Genomic DNA, 20222 nt, shown 5'->3' with positions numbered 1-20222 from the left:
ACTCGATGGAACCGCGATTCCACGAGCATGGAATAGCGAGAGCTTGAAATTTTATTATCAGTAATATTCGCATTATTCGATTATGTTAATTCGAGTACTTATACTTAGATATTTTTTGTTCAAAAAATCCTAAGTATAGGGGGATATATGCCCGCATGTACTACTGATTGCATGAATAAAATTACTTGCTAAGTTTTTCAAGTGATTTAAATTTAGTTTACCAACTTTGAAAATTTTCCTACTTTATTACACCAAGATGTAATTAAAATCGCACATGTATATAAAATTGCGATTACACCGAGCTGTAATCAAAGTTAAAAATATATAAAATCGCGAGTACCCGTGTACTGCGTAAATATTAAAGTATAAGCTATCCCTGCGAGGATAGAAATTTGTCCAAAAGATAAAGTAAATTTGTTCAAGTACAGAAGTGCGAGTACCCATGTACCGCATATATAAAAAAAAAAGTGAAATTAAACAACAACATAAATTGGAAGATAATCAAGCGTCTGGAGCAGCAGGAGTAGTCTCATCAGGAGCAGCCTCGTCCGCGACCTTGCTGACGACCTCATTCTCGACTTCTTCAGCCTGTACGCCCTCAACTTCGTCCAGAAGGTTGCCTCCCCCACCTTGAGTCTGGGTAGGCGACATGGCGCGAAAGGCTTCAGCCATCTCAGCAGCTTCAGCTCCTAGAAGCGAGAAGTCGAAGTCGGGGACTTTGGAAAGAGTGGTATAAATATAATCAGACACAGCCTGATCGTACTGTTTCTTCCCATTCTCTTTCTCAGCCTCCAAGTCGCGAGCCATCTCAGCGATCGTTGTCCGCGACTTCTTGACCTCGAGCTCCGCCTGTTCTTTCGCCCTACTAAGTTCCTCGAGCTCCTTCTCCTTGGCCTTGTTAAGTTCCTCAATCCTCGCCACATCCTGCTTCAGCTTCTTTATATTTTCTTGAAAATGGGCGTTCTGCCTCTTCAGCGAGTCGGCTTCCTTCGAAGGAGTAGCCGCGGCTTTTATGAACAAAGCCATGGATTGCGCGGCCAGTTCAGTAGATCGAGCAACGAGGTCTTCGTAAGGGATCTCAGTCAGGAATTTTTCCTGCATGGCCAGGAAGTCGCGAGCACGAACTGGAGGGTCGATGACGACTTTCTTCCCCTTATCCTGTGTAGTCTTGGCCAACTTCTTGGAAGAGTCTGCGACAAGCGAAGCCATCACATCGCTCTTCCTCTTCTGGGCGACGACCGGCGAAGTCGCCGGTGTTCCACCCTTTTGTTTGATCTTCAGGACAGGGGCAGACTTCAGAAAAGTCATGTCTACAAGCATAAAGGACAGATAAGTAAAAAATCACAATCCTACCCGTCAGTTTATAGCAAAAAGACGAGTTACCTGAAATTTGCCGAGGAGTTTGCTTAGAAAGACGCTTGTCTATCCGCTCTTGCTGCTTCTCAGATGGTTCTTTATATACTGGCTCCCGTTGAAGGCTCGCGTTCTCGGGAATCAGCTGGTGTTCTCGCAACTTCGTAGTTGTGCACAATAATCGCCAGTCGCGATCTTGTACCGGAAGACTCCCGAGAATTTCAGCTGTCTCCTTCCTAGTCGCGTCAAGAGTTGGTCGAGCTAGTCTATCTGCGATGACAACAAAAAGCGAGTTAGCAAAAGATTTCAGAAAGCAAAGTAAAAAATATATCTAAGTCAACAAATACGCGACATACTGGGTCTGCGATTAAAGTCAGTCCTAATCCCAGGAACCTTAAAAACATAAAACCACTTCGACTTCTAGTCACCCATATTCGATACCATCCCCTCAACACCGTTTATTTCAGAAGTCGCCCATTTACTAAAGCAATAGAAGCCGTTATGGAGACCCACGCTCTTTATGTCGTAGAAGTAACTAAACTCCTCTACTGATGGAGCCCTATGGGCATACTCCATGTACATCGCGTAGAAAGCCAATACGGTGCGATAACTGTTGGGTGTCAGCTGAAAGGGCGATACGTCGTATCGCCTAAGAATGGCAGCGATGAAGGGATGAAAGGGGACCGATACACCGCATCGAAGGATGGGTATTGAGATTACCACATCCTCTGTAGGAATGATCGCAGGGTTGGTGAATGGAAGGTGCGCTCTCTGAGATGGTTTAGGACGTTGAAACGCGAGTCGCAACAAATTCAACCTCACAAAGGTGGTGAAGTCAGATTTGGCAACCCTCGAGATTAAATCCTCGCATGAGAAGGGCTCGTTCAATTGGGAGTCGTTGACCGAATCCGTCCCACTTCCTTCAGCTTCCTCCTCTTCCCCACCCGACTCGCGGACTGGAGTAGTCCATTCCTCCTCCACTTCCTCGACCTCGATGTCGGGAGCATGCCTCGTATGTATGAGATAGTCGCGTGCTGACACTGTGGACTCGCTATCTCGGATATCGATTGTCCCAGGTTCAGCGAGCTCCTGTACCATCCTCTCGATGTCTACGGAAGACATCGGACCTAACTCTATTTCCGCAGCCTCCATTTCGGAGATGTCCGTAGGGAGAAAACTGTCTCTCTCCTGGTCCGACTCTCCGTCAAAGGCGCGGCCTCCTAAGCCGAGCTGCTGGCTATCCGATAGATCGCTCATCTGAAAGATAGAAGATCTTTTCAGCGTGATGTATGTGTGAAAAATAAAAGTAAGTGATCTCACCCGCAGTAGATTATAAAGTCGCATTCGACAGAAAGGTCAGCCTCCATGCGAAAACTGACCATCCTATCAACATGCGAGAAGAAATATAGCTATCTTTGGGCAAGTAATTCACGCATCCTCGGTTGTGCGATATACCTCCAGAAACGGCTGGGCGTATCCCAGTGACTCAAGCGGTATTCATTTTCGAGCATAACCCTGAAGTTACTGGGAGACCCCCACCGTTTCGAGACTACCTATCAACCAAAGAGTGCGATCATTCGAGCATTAACGCACGTCAACAAATGGCTGGGCGTATCTCAGTATCTCAAGGGGCATATAATCGCATATATGGCCATTAGAATACTGTGACACACCCACCATTTGGAATGGCAATTAATACTCTCACCACTCAGCCCGCGACATGTAAAGATCCTAAAAGGTCTAGCTAACAGTTAAGCGGAAATAAGTCTTGGAAACATGCGATTATTCAAGCTGTTCATCTGAACACCCGCGAACATTCAAATTGTTCATCCGAATATCCGCGAATATTCGAGTCGTGAATCAGTGCTTATGAATTGTGTGCGGTTATGTCAGTTTACAGGCCCTATACTATGAATGTTACCCAGTTTCATTGACCCAAAACACATAAATACCCACTAGCATACATTCCTAAAAAGCCTTCAAGAAAATCCAAACCCAGAAAGTAAAGCACAATTTCTCTAAAAACAAAAACGAAAATGCAGAAAACTAACCTTTAGTTTTGATTCCTGCGAACTGCTCTCGATCACGTCTGAGATTTAAAATGTTGTGGAAACTGGCAGAAAATCTGGGGATGAATTTTTTCTGAAGTGTGTGAACTGGAGGGAAGTTAAGAGAAAAGAGGGAAAAATGGGAAATTTGATTCGTATCAAAGCGTTTAAATACCCATATCCCTTATTAATTGGGATTATGACACGTGGCAGCCAGAATGCCTAAGGTCGCCCAATCTAACGGCCAATTATGGCCCCGCCTACACGAAAACCGAAGAGTTTTGTGACGTGGCATCCTAGAGATAATAAAAATTAATTATTACAGCCGTCATTTTTCGAAACCCTCGATGGGACAACCAAAAGGTCACCTCTTCGTGACAACCTTTCACCTGTCTCTCGAGTAATAGTTTCCCTCAGTGACCGCTCTTGTCACGTCGCGAAACTAGGGGCATGTGTTATAGTGAGATTTCTCTCACTTAGAAACTCGAGACCAGACTCCTCTTTAAAGGACACGTGTATTCAGATTTCCAATGAAGGCTGAATGTCCATGAGAGACTTCTCGAAGTTTAGATCTCGCTCAGGATAAAAACAGCGAGATACTGTAAGTGTGACTTAAGTCACACCGCATAACCATAATTCTCACCATACAGGGTAGATACAACTCGCATATGTCAGAACATGTGCGAGTATCCCCTCTATATCTCCGCGACAAGTATAGAGACCAATCCCCTATGGTGCAGCTTGGTCCCAACGACCCAATAGCCCTGACAGACCAATATAAGTTCGCATGTCCAGACTTTACTAGCTCCAACATGCGACGTCTACAAAGGGCGATTACCTAAAGGACGCAGACGTTCCATACGTACTGGCGATCCTGCGAGCTCAACAAACGGAACATGAACGGTCAACTCGCAGATGCGGAAGACGCATATGTTGATAAATTTAGTAACTGTCACACATTTATTAATGTTAACGTTGTTGAGCTTAGTTATTGCAATTCAATGTGTAAATAATGGATTAACAATGAATGTGATCCTCATGTAACCGATTGGACACCTACTTTGTATATAAAGGGGTGATCCACCATGAAAATGCACCTACGAATCCCTTGCTACAGTGGACTAAGCAGAACGAAATCTGACTGAACCACTATAATTCATCGTCTTGTTTACTTTTTCCGGCCTGGTTGTTTGTTCTTGCATTCCCAGTCGAGTACTCGCCATTTTAGGTTGAATACTCGCACTTGTCTTTTCTCAAATAATTCTCTTTTTTATCAATTAAATTACACTTTTTGGTGTTGCGAAATTCACTCGACAACATAACTTAAAATACAATTTTTATATAATTTAGATAACAATAATAATTGAGTATATGTACTTGATTGATCTACAATAATTACCGTAATTTGATAATAAAATACTATTAATTAAGTCTTCCACCTTAAATCTCTAAATTAGAAACATTTTTATTTATCTAATTATCAAAAGTGTACAATTGTGATGAGGCAATATGTATTTATAGAGTTAAGGAGGGGACTTAATTACATAACCCTAGTTGAATTGAGATTGCTCATTAAATATTTCGGTTAATTAAAAAAGCCCACACTTCTGCTTCAACTAGAATTTATATACACAGATGCTAAGTCCATTAATTATTAATCACCAACAATATGGACTAACACAGTAAAATACTATCCAATCAACCCGAGAATATGTAAAGAATTTCTCTAGATTGATGCTTGACATTAAGGACATGAATGAAGTTGACATGCTTTTCCATTTCCTCGATGGACTCAAGCCATGGGCTAAACAAGAGCTGCAGAGGCAACGTGTGTCAGACCTAGCTACTGCTGAAGTTGTAGCCGAGTGGCTGACTGACTACATCTCAAAGAATTCACAAGCGAAGAAGACGAATCCCCAAACTAGCTCCAACAATATTGGGAGTAAGAAGTCTGAGAAGCAGTGGAAGGGTAAAAGTGGGGGAGGGGTCAAGGAGACTCCTAAATCTAGCTCCTCCTGTAAGAGTGATGCTGCCACTGGGAAGAAGTCCCTTAAGTGTTGGCTTTATTAAGTCCCACATAGGGCAGCTGCTTGCCCCCATCAGTCCAAGTGGAGTGCCATAAAGGCATCCATTGCTCAAGAGGAGCAAGGATGTGGGGAAGAAGATGAAGATGAAGACTGCGTGCACATGAGTGTTGAATGCTCTCAAGAAGCATGACACAAATGGCAAGAAAGCTCAAGGGAAGGGATTGATGTTTGTGGAGGCCAATTTAAATGGAAAGCAAGCTAAGAGCGTGTTGATTGATACTGGCGCAACACACAACTTTTATTTCCAAAATCAAAGCCAAGAGAGTAGGCCTAAAATTGGAGAAGGATATGGGCCGCATGAAAGCAGTCAATTCAAAGGCCATGAAAAAAATGGATTGGCCAAGAAAGTGAATGTCAATATTGATGGAAGAGAGGGGCAACTGGAACACGTAGCAGTTTGCATGGATGACTTTGATGTGGTATTGGGGATGAAGTTTCTAGTTAAAAAAGGGGCCATTCCAATTCCAGCAATAGGGAATTTACTTATCATGGAGGAGAAACCTTCGATGGTTCCTACAAAAGTAAGATAACCCCTAGAAGTCAAGCTTCTATCGGCCTTGCAACTGAAGAAGGATCTAAAGAAGAAGAGGCCAATGTTTGTCATTGCTCCAACTGTGTATGATGCAGAAGTGGAGGAGTCCTCTCCACCTGAAATTGAGTAGGTGTTAGATGAATAAAAGGATGTGATGCGAGATAAACTCCCAAAGAAACTGCCTCCAAGGAGGAGAGTTGATCATCAAATAAAACTGGTAACGGGCGCAAAGCTCCCAGCTAAAGCGGCATACTGGTTGCCTCCCCAAGAACTTAAGGAGTTAAAGAGGCAGCTAACAAGGATGTTAGAATTAGGGTTAATCAAGTCAACGAAGACACCATTTGGTGCGCCTGTGTTGTTCCTAAAGAAGAAGGACGAGACCTTGAGACTATGCATAGACTATCACACCCTCAACAAAGTGATTGTGCACAACAGATACTCCATTCCTTTGATTGTTGATTTGTTTGACTAGCTAAGTGGGGAAAAATACTTCACGAAGTTGGATTTTAGATCAGGCTACTATCAAGTTTGGATCGCAGAAGGGGATGAACCAAAGACGACTTGTGTTACTCGATATGGGGCATTTGAGTTCTGCGTCATGCCGTTTGGGTTAACAAATACGCCAACTACATTTTGTACACTCATGAATGAAGTCTTTCATGAATACTTAGATAAGTTTGTGGTTGTGTACTTGGATGATATCATGGTCTACAACATCACTTTAGAAGAGCATCAAGAACACTTAGCTATGGTCTTCAAGAAGTTGTGTGTGAAGCAAAAGAAGTTCTCATTTGCTCAAGAAATTATCAAGTTCTTGGGTCATGTCGTGGAATGCAAGAGGATCCGCATGGATTTGGAGAACATGCAGGCGATCTAAGAGTGGATGACACCAACCAATGTTAAAGACTTACACTCTTTTCTTGGTCTAGCCAATTACTACAGATGATTCGTGGAGGGCTATTCAAGAAGAGTGACACCCTTGATTGAGTTGTTTAACAAGGGTGTTTGTTGTTGAAGGAATTTTACAACATCAAAAATAAATTACAATAATAATAAAAACTGGTGAACAAGTGTGAGTATTCAACCCAGAATGGCGAGTACTCGAACCGGGAACACAAATACTTAATAAAAAGGCTGGAAAAATAATAAACACAAGAGAATCATACTGGTTCAGTTAGATCACAGTCTGCTTAGTCCACTGTTGCAAAGATTCTGTCTCCTTTATTTCACGGTGGATGTAATGACCGCTCTAGTAATGTGGATTAGTAAAGGCAATTTGCACTAATTTTTATTATTTTATTTGTGAATTTATTTACTTCTGAATCCCAATATTTAGAAATAAATATTAGAGTTATAATTTCTCAATTCTAGAGATTTTATTAAACTCTAGGGGTATTATTTAGCTTATATGTGTAATATAGTATTTTTGTAATTTTTGCTCGGCGACAACGGAAAATGCGATGGATGGCTAGATTGATCACATGGGTAAGTTTAGAACCTTATTTCATAGTGGGAAATATTTTAGAGAAAATAAATTATTGGGATTGAGCGGGGTTATGGAATTTGACCATTTTACCCCTAGTTTTACAAATACCCTAGTTTTAAGTTAAGGGGCATTTTAGTCATTTGTTATTAAATGGGGAATAGGTGGCTGCCCTACCTTAGTGACACCTAGTTAGATTAATTTCAGCAAAGAATTAATTAGGTTCATTTTATCCCATTTAGTTAATTAGAAGGAAAAATACAAAATTCAAAGGAAAAGCTTCCTTTCTTCTCTCTCTCTCTCTCTTCGAAGCCAGCAAGAACAAGGGGAAGGGCTGTTGATTCTTGGTGTTTTCAGCAAAGAAAGCTTGGGAGATTCAAGTTAAGGTAAGCCCTAGTGAAACCCTTCTTAGTTTTCAAGTTTTAAAGTTAGGTTGAAATGGTGATTTTGTTTATGAGGGGCTGTTAGGTTTTAAAATGCTTAGGGTTCAATTTCTAGGGTTAGTTTGAGTTAATCCAAGTTCCTAGCAGCTGGTTTTGATGCTTGATGTTAGTTTTAAGCAAGCTTGAGTTTTGAAACTCAAGCTTTGAGCTTTAATGACATAATTTGATTTATTGGTTTGTTCTGTGAACTATTGGTTGGAAATGGTTGTTTATACATTGTATAGGTGTACTGGAGAGTTTGGTAAGGTTTGGGATTGAATTGAGTTAAGGGGGATGATTTTTGGGTTCCCAGCACAGAACCGAAATTCCGGTTCTGGGGGACCTGTACCAACCGGTCGACCGGATGGTGACCCAGAACCGGATTTCCGGTTGGGAACCGGTCTGCCTGTTGGGGGAAATTCCAGAACCCTAGTTTTGGCCAATTTTGAGATATTTAGGGTATTGCCATGAGGTTTATCGATAGGGAAACTTTTAGTTTCAAGTTTAAGTCCCGGAAAGTGATTTGGTGAGTCACTCATCTATGTTACAATTATTGTGATTAGGGCATCCATCTAGCACGAGATTTCCGTTCAGGTCGGCCAGCACACTTGAATTCGGAAAACAGGTAAGAATTGTGTATAATGTATGATGTGATTATCTGAATGTGTGTATATGTGTTTGTATATGCATGCTTGAATTATGTTATGCACTACCAACACTTGTATGAATAAGTTATAGAGTGCATTGGTATAGTGATTACTGTTGTTGTGAGTACAAAACAGTGATACCAACACAAGCACGGGAAAATGCTAAGGTGTGTGGTACATCACTCAGTGTTACTCAGTGTTCGGGTTAAACCCTACCAACACTCGTATATTGAGTTACGATGTGTGTGTGGTATAGTGGTTGTACCCTAGTGTTGAACGTTCATACTCATCTGTTAAGCTCTGTAAATAGGTGTATGGGCGCCTATTTACAGCTCGGAAATTATATGGTATGTTATATGCATTTCTTACTGAGTCTGTTGACTCACAGTTTTTGCTTCTATGTGTAGGTAAAGGAAAGGCGAAGGCTGAACAAGAATGAACCTGAGCTCGGGTGAGATTGTACATGTCAAGCAGCGCGACCTGGGTGTTCGGTCTCGGGACATCTGGGAGTTATATTTTGAAAGTCGCTGTGCGAACTGGAAATTATGTATTTTGAAATGTATAGTTGAAAAGTATATTTTATAAAGTTTGAAAACGGGATCCCGGAATCTGTAAATATTATATTATATTACAAAGTTTAATATTTAAAGCAAAAGTTTTAATTTGACACGTTTTTCGAGAAATTTCTTTGATTAGCAAAGATTGCACAGTAATTGAAAAAGCACTGTAGCGTGCCTTGGCATTAGGGCGTTACAATTTATCACTCCTTTATATACAAAGCAAGTGTCCTATTGTTTACACAAGGATTGCATTCATTGTCAATCCGTTTATACATTGATTTACAATAATTTAAGCTTAAAAATTTAAACATAATAAATGAAGAACAATTTCCAGTTTCATTCACTAAATACAACAACGTACGCGACTTCTATAGTGCGAGTTGGCTGTTCACATTTTTGCATAAGCTCGCAGGCTTAGAATGCATTCGAGACTAGTTGAGTCTAAGATGTCTGCGTTCTTGTACAGTCGCTTTTACGGACATCATATAACGAGCTGATAAAACCAAGACATGCGAGTCTATATTGGTTTATCGAGGCTGTTGGGTCATCAGGACCAACCCGCAACATAGAGAATCGATCTCTATGTTTTTGCAAGAGGATCGTGGGGATACTCGCCTATATCTTGATATATGCGGGTTAAATCCGTTCCTTGTTCCTACATAATGCGAGTCATACGAATGCGATTAGACTTGGTCATATCCCCATCATCTCGCTGAGTCTAGTTCAGGCGAGGTTTGACTCGAGAAATGACATATCGAGCAGCTCTATATCGCAATTTTCTTGCTTCTATTTTATCTTCAGGCAGGATCTCCTTTTCCAACTAATTCACTATGGGAGTCATCCATGTGATTCCTCTGGCAGTATCTATTTCCATTACTTCATCTTGACTCACCGTTGGGTGAGTTAACACATCGATAGGAATTACATTGAGTAATTAAGCTTCTCTTGTGGAGGCCAAGCGGGCCAAAGCATCTGCATGAGAGTTGTGAGCACGCGGTACTCGAAAGACAAGCACCTTCTTGAATTTCTGCAGTAGCTCACATGTTCTGGCGAGGTATCTAGCCAAACATCCGCCTCTGGCCAGATATTCTCCGTTTACCTGGCATACAACAATTTGGGAGTCGCTGAAAGCCTGTAAGTAACCGATCTTCATCTCAAGAGCGAGTTTTAATCCTGCAATCAAAGCCTCATACTCGGCTTCATTGTTAGATGCAAAAAATTCAAATCTAAGTGCAACATGTACCTTAAAATTGCTGGGGCTTATTGTTGGAAATTATTTTACCAGGATCTAGATTTACTAACAAGTATGTTGGATTAACAACCTAATATGAATTCTAAAACAATGAAAATAAACACATATAAAGTTAGAAAACCTTACAGTGGGTGCAGCGGAATAATATGACTCCTTCCGTTCAGATCTCTAGCCCTTGATTCCTTTCTGTAGCAGAGCATCACCAAGATCTGAACCTGGATCTTCTTTTCTCCTTCTTTGATGCAGAAATTCCATAGTCTTCCATACTATGATTGAGATACCACTTGATGTGTGTGGGCACTACTCATCTCACAAGGATTTCGAAAATTCTCTCTCTTTTCTCTCTTAATTTCGTGGCTGATAGCATATGATGTGCAAGAGAAGAGAACAAGGGCTGCTATATATAGGGAGAAGGGAGAGCACAACTTTCCAAATAAAACAGTTTCCTTAATTACTGTGTAATCAATTAACTGCCTTATTTAGTGTGATCAACCACTTTCCTATTTTTGCTAGGCTTTGATTAGCAATTACATGGCAATTAAGATTAAAAATAATAATTGGGAAACACACAAAGAGGTGCCGGCCATAGGGTGATATGGGCCTCACTTGGATTTTGCAGTTTCCTCAATTTTATTTCAATTTCTCCAAAAATGCCATTTTTCCAATTCTAATCATTTAAATGCCAAAACTAATTATTTAATAACTAAAATAGATTATTAAATAATATTGTCATTTAAAATAATTATTAATTAGACATACAAAGTCTCTTAATTAATAATTAAACCTAGAAACCCTTTTCTTTACGATTTCATCCTTAAACTGTGAGAATTCATAAAGTAGACATAGTCTAACTTTTAGAATTATAATTGATTAATTAAAATCAATTAAATCGAGTCTTACAAAATATGGCCTCAACTAGTATGGGGACCATGGGTCTATATAACCGAGCTTCCAATAAGTCGAACCGAATTTACCAAGTAAATTCCCTAACTTATTAATTCCTCATTGAATCCACACTTAGAACTTGGAATTGCACTCTCAGTCATATAGAAACGCTCTATATGTTCCACGATATAGACACGTCATCAGTTATCCATTGTTATAACCCTAATGTGATCAATGATCCTCTATATAGATCATTTACACTGTACAGGGATTAAATTACCGTAACACCCTACAATGTATTTTATCCTTAAAACACTTAACCCTGTATAAATGATATTTCACCTAAGTGAAATGAGATCTCCACCATTTATCTTCGTTTGGTTAAGCTCGAAGGAAATCATCCTTTACTTCTATTTGCCAAATAGAAGTTATAGATTCCATATTTATGTTAGCGCTCCCCCACTCAATTGTATTACCGTGTTCCCAAAATGTACGTATTACCCTGATACAAAACTGGGCTTAACTAACAAATCAAAGAACACGAATAATACTCTTGAAATTGAGCCTAACCATATCAGGATTTCGATCATGTGATCTAGGATCAACAGTTGATATTGAATTGAATAGATGTTTACGGTAAGTTTCAAAATCTAATTCAAAGTTCAATATCGGTCCATTCCAATACATACTCCATGCATCCGATACTGGTAAACTTTGCCAATGTCCTGGAAAGGACATAACACTTTTCCAAGGTGTAAGAATACCTATCGCTGATTATACCATGTCAGTCTAAATCCAGTGTTCTGACAAATCAGGGAATCAACTTTTGAACATATAATAAAGATTATATTCCACTGTGCTGACAACACTATAATCTTTAACCAACTCATATGTTCTGGACTTAAAAAGAATTCATACATTATATACACATATAATCATGAAATAAATCATGTGAACCATGCAACATAAAATGTTATTTCTGATCTTTATTAATAAGTAAATATGATTATATGAAATGAGTTTTATTTAGGGCATAAAACCCAACACTTATGAGTATTATGCCACCGTCGGAGCCTTCGCTGTTGGAGGCTCCATCGACGTATAAAATCCACCCTTCGCCATTTGGTACATCAGGATCTATCTTCTCTTCTATGAGTGCCACTTCAGTGCTCGGGAACTCGAGTATGAAATCTGCCAGGGCTTGCCCCTTAATCTCAGATCTTGGTTTGTACCTAATATCGAATTGGCTCAACTCTACTGACCATTTTAACAATCTTCCTGATGCTTCTGGTTTCGCCAAAACTTGCCTCAAAGGGTAGTTCGTTAAAACTTCAGTGCTATGGGCCTGGAAATAAGGTCGCAATTTTCTTGACGCTATTACCAGAGCAAATGCCAGTTTCTCCATTTGCGGGTAACGAGCCTCAGCGTCTAGCAAACACTTACTAACATAATACACCGGATATTGTTTACCTTGGTCTTCGCAGATTAGTACCGAGCTAATTGCATATTCAGACACTGCAAGGTAAATAGATAAAACTTCTCCGGGTATTGTCTTTGACAGGATTGGGGGCTGCCCCAAATGTGTCTTAAGTGCTTGAAAAGCTTCTTCGCACTTCTTGGTCCATTGAAACTTCTTATTGCCTTTTAAAATTTGAAAGAATTCTTTGCATTTATCAGAGGAACGTGATATAAAACGATTTAAGGCGGCGACCTTACCTGTTAGACTTTTGACTTCTTTTGGCTTAGTCGGAGATCGCATCTCAACTAATGCTTTAATCTTCGTAGGGTTTGCCTCGATTCCTCGCTGATTCACCATAAACCCGAGAAATTTCCCTGAGCCAACCCCAAAGACACACTTAAGAGGATTGAGCCGCATTTTGTATTGTCGTAGTATCTCGAACATTGCTTGTAAATGGTTGACATGGTCTTTTGCATGTTGAGATTTTACGAGCATATTGTCAACATACACTTTCATGGTGTCCCCAATTAGATCTGCGAGCATCATATTTACCAGCCTCTGATAAGTTGCACCTGCGTTTATCAAACCAAAATGCATTACCTTGTAACAATACAAACCTCGATCTGTAATGAACGAGGTATGTTCTTGATCTGGTTCATACATCGGGATCTGGTTATATCCCGAGTATGCGACCATGAAACTAAGAAGTTCATGACCTGCAGTGGCATCGACAAGTTGGTCAATGCTAGGAAGTGGGAAACTGTCCTTTGGACAAGTCTTATTTAAATCAGTGAAATCAACGCATGTGCGCCATGAGCCGTTAGGCTTAGGCACGAGTACGGGATTTGCTAACCAGTTTGGATAGAACGACTCCCTTATGAAGCCGCATGCCAAAAGGTGATCTACTTCTTCTTTTAGCGCTTGGTACCTTGCGGGGTCCATTTTGCGGCGCTTCTGTCAGACACCTCGCACTTCGGGGTCAATGTTCAATCAGTGACACATAACCTGCGGAGATATTCTGACCATGTTTGAATGTTTCCAGGCAAAAACATCCAGATTTTTCTTGAGAAAAGTGACAAGCTTTTCTCGTTGTTGAAAAGTTTGTTTAGAACCAATTTTCAAAACTTTTCTATTATCTATAGGTACCTCAATAGTGTCTTCCGCGGCTTGGGCGGTGGCAGTGTAATCGAGGACCCTAGGATCCAAGTCTGGTTCGTCTTTATGCGGTATTTCTTCTATTCTAAACACGTCCTGTCGAGGGGGTGGTGCCTCTAGCAAGTAAATGACGTTGACTGACTTCTTCTCTGCGAGTTTTAAGCTGTATTGTAGCATTCTTGTGAATCCGATTGGACTCCTTGCACTGATCCTACTCCAGCGCGAGTAGGGAACTTCATGGTGAGATGATAAATGGATGTCACAATCTTCATCTCTTTCAGGATAGGACGACTAATCACAGCATTGTATGCCGAGTGTTGGTCGATTACTGCGAAGTCAGCCATTGACTTAGCCACCACAAGTGCGGTTCCCAGAGTAATTGGGAGTTTGATCATTCCCTTCAGCGCAATGGTGTCTCCAGTAAAACCATAAATACTTGATACGACGGGTCGCAAATCCTTCTCCTGTAATCCCATCTGCTTAAAGGCCTGGAAATTCAACAGATTCACGGAACTTCCATTGTCCACAAGTATGCGGTGGACATTATCTCCTCCAATATTAGCAACGATGACCAGTGTGTCGGAATGCAGGTGGTGGACCCATCTGGCATCGCTTTCCATGAATGTGATATCATCACATTCCCTTTTGAAGAGCTTTTCTGGTCGCTCACTCAAACTGTTCACGTTGGTGAGCGGCTTCTCTTTGGCTTCTTTCGCATATCGCTCCTGTGATTTCCTGGAATCTCCTGCAATATGGGGTCCGCCAATAATAGTCAAGATATTGCGAGGAGTCCTTGAACCACTCGCATTGTGATTTTCTTCTTTGTCATTCACTCAGGGATGACTTTCCTCATTCTTCTTATACTTGTTGAACTTACCCCGCCTGATTAACTCTTCAATTTCATCCTGCAAAAACCAACATTCCAGAGTAGTGTGACCAATATCCCTGTGGTACTTATATAATTTCTTCGGGTCTCTTTTGTCGTGGTTTCCCCTGATTGGGGGAGGCTTTTTGAAGACCCCGTTCTTCTCTTTGATGGCGTAGATATGGTCCTGAGGTACTGCCAACTCTGTATAATTCACAAAACATGGACCACCCTTCCTCTTCAGAGAGGACTCCTTCTTTGGAGGGGACTTGGCCAACTTTGGACTTCGCTGTCTTTGTGGACTGCGTCTTCTGGGACTCCTTCCTCTGGAATTTTTCCCTCTGGGACTGCAGAATCGTGACCGCGACACTGGTGACTTACGTTTATCTTTGCCCTTCTCTAACTCAGCTAGAGAATTTTCAATCCTCTTATGTGGCTCTGCCATAGCAAAAAGCTCGACCGGTGATTTAGGTCTTCAAGCTTGCAGTTCCTTTCAGAAATCGGTTCTTGGCAGGACACCTGTTATCAACATACACACTAGTGAAGACTCGGGAGCCTTCTCTACTTTTGTTACTTCGGCATTAAAACGTTTAAAATAGTCTTGTAGAGACTCACCGGGTTCTTGCTTAATATTACCCATATTGGTATAGGGTGGCCTATAGGCCATCGGGGCTTGAAAATGTGTGAGGAAAAGGTCGACAAAGGTTTCCCATGTTGAGATGGATGCTTCGGGCAATTGGCTAAACCAATCGTGGGCATTGTCCTCCAGAGTTACCACAAGAATGCGACACTTCGCAAGTTGGGGTACCTAATCCACTTCCATAATAGTATTAAATTTTTCTAAGTAATCTATGGGATTAGTGGTACCTTTATATTTTAGGGATTCGAATAACCCGAATCCCTTGGGCAATCGAGCTTGTCGCACTTCCACGGTGAAAGGAGAAGTCCCATGTAACTTGTATATGGGCTTTCTCTGCTGCTCGATCATCTTTAAAGCCTGTAGGAGCATACCTTGATTGATACTCCCAGTTAAGGGAGTATTGCCCTGTGTCATTGCAGGCGTTGTTATCATCGCGACGATGTTTGCTGGGATATTGACTCCAGTAGTCGCACCTGGTGCGGTAGGCGGGTTGGTATGATTGTTTACGCCTTGATCGCCCACCTGGGGATCACGAGGCTCTTCGATGTTCCGAGGCGTCTAGGAGTGCGCCCTGAAAACAGCGTTAAGATGATCGCAGAGATCACCCCAATGCACCTAGTATCGCCCTCCTCGCGGTGTTTCCACCGAGCATGATCTGGTGTATCTGTTGGGCATCCGACCATAAGAGGATGAGGAGGCAGATTCATTATCGTTGTCTTCGTCTCGCGGTTGGGGTCTGCTGTGAGGATTACGTCGCTCATGATCTTCCTCTGTTTGTGCCTCCTGATTGAGGTGCCTCGCAGACTGGTCCCTCGATGTCGGTTGGTTCAAATTGAGTCCTTCTTGATTGGCCCTCGGTTCCCTGCGAGTACGGTTATTACGACATCTAGAATTGGTTACCTGAGGGTTTTCGAGCCCTGTTTCGTCCATCGACCTTGGCCTGCAGAGCACGTAGCTGATCTTGAATTGTAGTGTACTGATCAATAGTTAGCTGGATGATACCTTTAGATACCACTGCCGGTGTGATAGGTGGAGAATGTCCCGTTGTGGCTGCCGGTGTAGACGTTTCCCCAGCGTGAGGGGTTGTAGTCTCAGGGAATAGATTAAGAGTCATCACATTGCCCCGTCCTACCCCGCCATTGATAAGATCTACGGGAGGCACTCTGCCTCTTGACAGTGGGACGTTCATCATCCCGATGTTGATAAATTCGTTGTTAAGACCCCCGTTTGCTTGGTTTCCAGCCATTGTGATTCTCCTTCTAAATCAACAAGAAGTATTGTCGTTCCCACAGACGGCGCCAAATGTTGTTGAAGGAAATTTACAACACCAAAAATAAATTACAATAATAATAAAAACTGGTGAACAAGTGCGAGTATTCAACCCAGAATGGCGAGTACTCGAACCGGGAACACAAATACTTAATAAAAAGGCTGAAAAAATAATAAACACAAGAGAATCATAGTGATTCAGTCAGATCACAATCTGCTTAGTCCACTGTTGCAAAGATTCTGTTTCCTTTATTTCACGGTGGATCACTCATTTATATACAAAGCAAGTGTCCTATTGTTTACACAAGGATTGCATTCATTGTCAATCCGTTTATAGATTGATTTACAATAATTTAAGCTGAAAAACGTAAACATAATAAATGAAGAAAAATTTCCAGTTTCATTCACTAAATACAGCAACGTACGCGACTTCTATAGTGCGAGTTGGCTGTTCACATTTTCGCATAAGCTTGCAGGCTTAGAATGCATTCGAGACTAGTTGAGTCTAAGATGTCTGCGTTCTTGTGTAGTCACTTTTACGGACATCATATAACGAGCTGATAGAACCAAGACATGCGAGTCTATATCGGTTTATCGAGGCTGTTGGGTCATCGGGACCAACTCGCAACATAGAGAATCGATCTCTATGTTTTCGCAGGAGGATCGTGGGGATACTCGCATATATCTTGATATATGCGGGTTAAATCCGTTCCTTGGTCCTACATAATGCGAGTCATACGAATGCGATTAGACTTGGTGATATCCGCATCATCTCGCTGAGTCTAGTTTAGTCTACATAATGCCAGAAGTCTCAGGAAACGTGTAAAATGTGGTGCAGTTCCACCCTGAGCCAGCGAGCTTAGGAGTACCAAAAGATGCACTCCGAGAGCTTAAGGGTGGCCTACTCCTCAGGGAGACCTCAGGATACCCCGCTGTCTAGGAACTGGCATCCTTCCAAGCGAAACCCTTGGTCCAATACACGTGATAAGAACTCGGGACAAGATAAGAATTTGGGCTTCCAGCACTGTAATCGTGAATCTGGTAGAGATTCCCTAACTGGTTTATAATATTTCGAGTTACTTTCTCCGATGTAACCTCAAGAGTTATAATTACATCGTAATGATAGAGATCCGTTTCAGCAACCTTGACCAAGAAGTGATTTGCCTTAACAACAAACTTTCTACCAACCGTGCCATAACTAGACCTAACCAGAAACCTAACAAATTTTGACAGACACCGGAGGAAATCTCACAGTTGCCACCACTGCGGGATCTTGCGATATCAGTTTCTGGTCATCTTCACAGCTCAACGAAAAGGTAGTAGAAGTAGTCAACGACGATGGACCTAGCACTAACACCAACACTGGCGCAGGAATCGAAAGTTTAGGGATTGGAGTAGTAACTAATTTTTTAGTTTAACAAGCGCATTATTTTTGGTAGGCCTCCACAGGTTACTTGCTGCCGGCATAACTTTTCTTAATTTCACCGCCAGACCAAAGTCTTTCTCATATCTCACCGTTTCTGCATGGTTGTGCTTCTCTAAGTAGCAGGGTGCCAAGGCTTGAAGGCACCGGTGGCCTGCTGCGCTCTCAAAGAGTCAACCAACTGGATCTGAGTTTTCCCAAATATGCCTAGGTACTGCGGGAACTCCAAGGCTGTTTACATCCACCTTCTTCACTCTCCCCGTCGGGGTAGGGATAAACTTCTGACCAGATCTCAATAGGTAGTCAAGCCGTGTCTTTTTTCCCATTCTTGGATGGGTTCTCCTTTTTGTAACTTGAGATTTGTGATAGCAAACACCACACATGTTTCAATCTTTCCTCAGCTCTCAATAAAAGCACTAAATTGTTTACCGAGATTTTTAGAAATTGAATTTTTAGAACTTAAGAAAGAAGTAAAATAATAAATAATGAACACAAAGCTTTTTACATGGTTCAGGTGTTAACTATCCTTAGTCTACGAGTTCATTTTATTAGCCATATCGACAAATGATGAATACTACAAGTAGTTACACTATGGACTTGAACTCTATATTCCTCTTGAAGAAGAAGAAGCTCAATAGGAATTTCAATAGAGTTTTTTCTAAGTAAACTATGGTTTTTCAAACTTAAATGAGTTGCCCCTCATCTTGTTATATGCCGGAGTTTTATAGGCGATCTCCTTCATTTACGTGATTTCTGAACTGGTTTTGCTTGAAGAGATTTGACCGTTGATTCGGTAGATGGTTTATCCATCACATGGTGTATAGAGGTGTCAGCTTAGTATTGTCTGATCGTCTCATACGTGTCGCTCCATGGCCTTCTCTTTTTGAATTGCCCTTATAAATGGTTTTTGGATCATTAGGGCAGGTACAAGTTGGTGTGCATGCCCTGTACTGTGGCTTAACGCGGGGGACAAAACCTGGCATCGTACGAGAAAAAGTATGACTGTCACCTTTGTAATCTGACAGGTTCGAACGGAGCTCTCCCGTGACACTGAACAGGGTTACAACTCATTTTAAATCATTACGTGACCCTTATAGGCGTACTCAAGGAAACTCCCAGCCTTTTCTGGGCGCTTGGCCTCTGTTCCCATGACTGGGAGATATCATGGAGCGTGGATGCTCCACGTGTCGCTGCTTTGCACGGAAGTATCCTTCGCAAAAGCCCCTCGCGGGAGCTAGGGCCTGAGCCATTAACCAGTTGATTATTATCTCGGCTTCCTCAGTTAGGTTCCACGTGTCAAGCTTATAAAAATCTAGACAATGATAATAATAATAATTACATTTCATTTTTATGCGTAGATAGTATGTGTAATATAAGTAGTGTGTCTTTTAACAAAAAATATACATGAAACACTTCTTAATAAATATTATCCATTGATGGTTACTAAATAAATTTAACTTTAAAAATTAATTTAAAAATATTAAACTATTAAATTTTTATTCAATGATAAATAATAAAAGAGAAATTTAAATTTCTATGCTTAATTTAGCTTCTTAATTCAAAAGAAAATATATATATCAAAAAATATCAATTTTTACACTATAGAAAAAATATATTTATATACAAAAATATTTAAATCAAACTCAACTTTTTTTTTTATCTTCTTTTTTTTTAAAAAAAAAAAAAAAACTTTTTCTTATTTTTTTTTTCATTCGATAGAATAATCTCAGCCATATAAGATTTTTCTACTTAGATAGAAAAATTAAGTATAAAATTTAAAATTTTCTAATACCATTTATAAGTAATATTCATTAAAAATACACTCACATTATCTTAAAATATAATATTTTATTTTTTTCTAGTAATTTCTGACATCATCACTTCTAAACTTAGTCCAATATTATTAGTAACATATTGGCATCATAGTCCCACTTCATTAATTAACATATCATTTATTTTAATAATAAATATTTCAATCTTTGCACTTCTTCATAATTTCCAAAAAAAAAAAAACTTGGTGCTAAAACTTTGGATCAATATTGTAATTAATCATTGTTGGCAGCACTTCTTGGTATATCACTTAAAACTAGTACCAAAACTTAATAACACATTGCAGTCACTAAAATAGACAACAAGGTAAAT

The 20222-nt window shown here is 40.7% G+C and overlaps 1 protein-coding gene across 1 annotated transcript; it reads right to left on the bottom strand.

The window, feature by feature from the left end:
* Positions 1-14041: 14041 nt before the first annotated feature.
* Positions 14042-15193, bottom strand: LOC133030604 (uncharacterized). The gene is made up of 2 exons (XM_061103399.1): positions 14761-15193; positions 14042-14628 (listed from the first exon to the last, which is right to left on the bottom strand). The coding sequence occupies exons 1-2, from the start codon at positions 15191-15193 to the stop codon at positions 14042-14044; spliced, it is 1020 nt and encodes a 339-aa protein (XP_060959382.1).
* Positions 15194-20222: the final 5029 nt, after the last annotated feature.

The sequence above is a fragment of the Cannabis sativa genome, chromosome 8 (assembly GCF_029168945.1).
Source record: "Cannabis sativa cultivar Pink pepper isolate KNU-18-1 chromosome 8, ASM2916894v1, whole genome shotgun sequence".
Lineage (NCBI taxonomy): Eukaryota > Viridiplantae > Streptophyta > Magnoliopsida > Rosales > Cannabaceae > Cannabis > Cannabis sativa.
Note: the sequence above shows the minus strand (reverse complement) of the source record. Positions and strands in the feature narration are given on the sequence as shown.

Bases quoted from the DNA above. Each gene is read 5' to 3' on its own strand.
- LOC133030604 (XM_061103399.1), bottom strand. From the start codon at position 15,193: ATGGCAGAGCCACATAAGAGGATTGAAAATTCTCTAGCTGAGTTAGAG. The intron at 14,629-14,760 runs GTAAGTTCAACA...CCCATATTGCAG, and splicing joins TGAAGAGTTAATCAGGCGGG to GAGATTCCAGGAAATCACAG.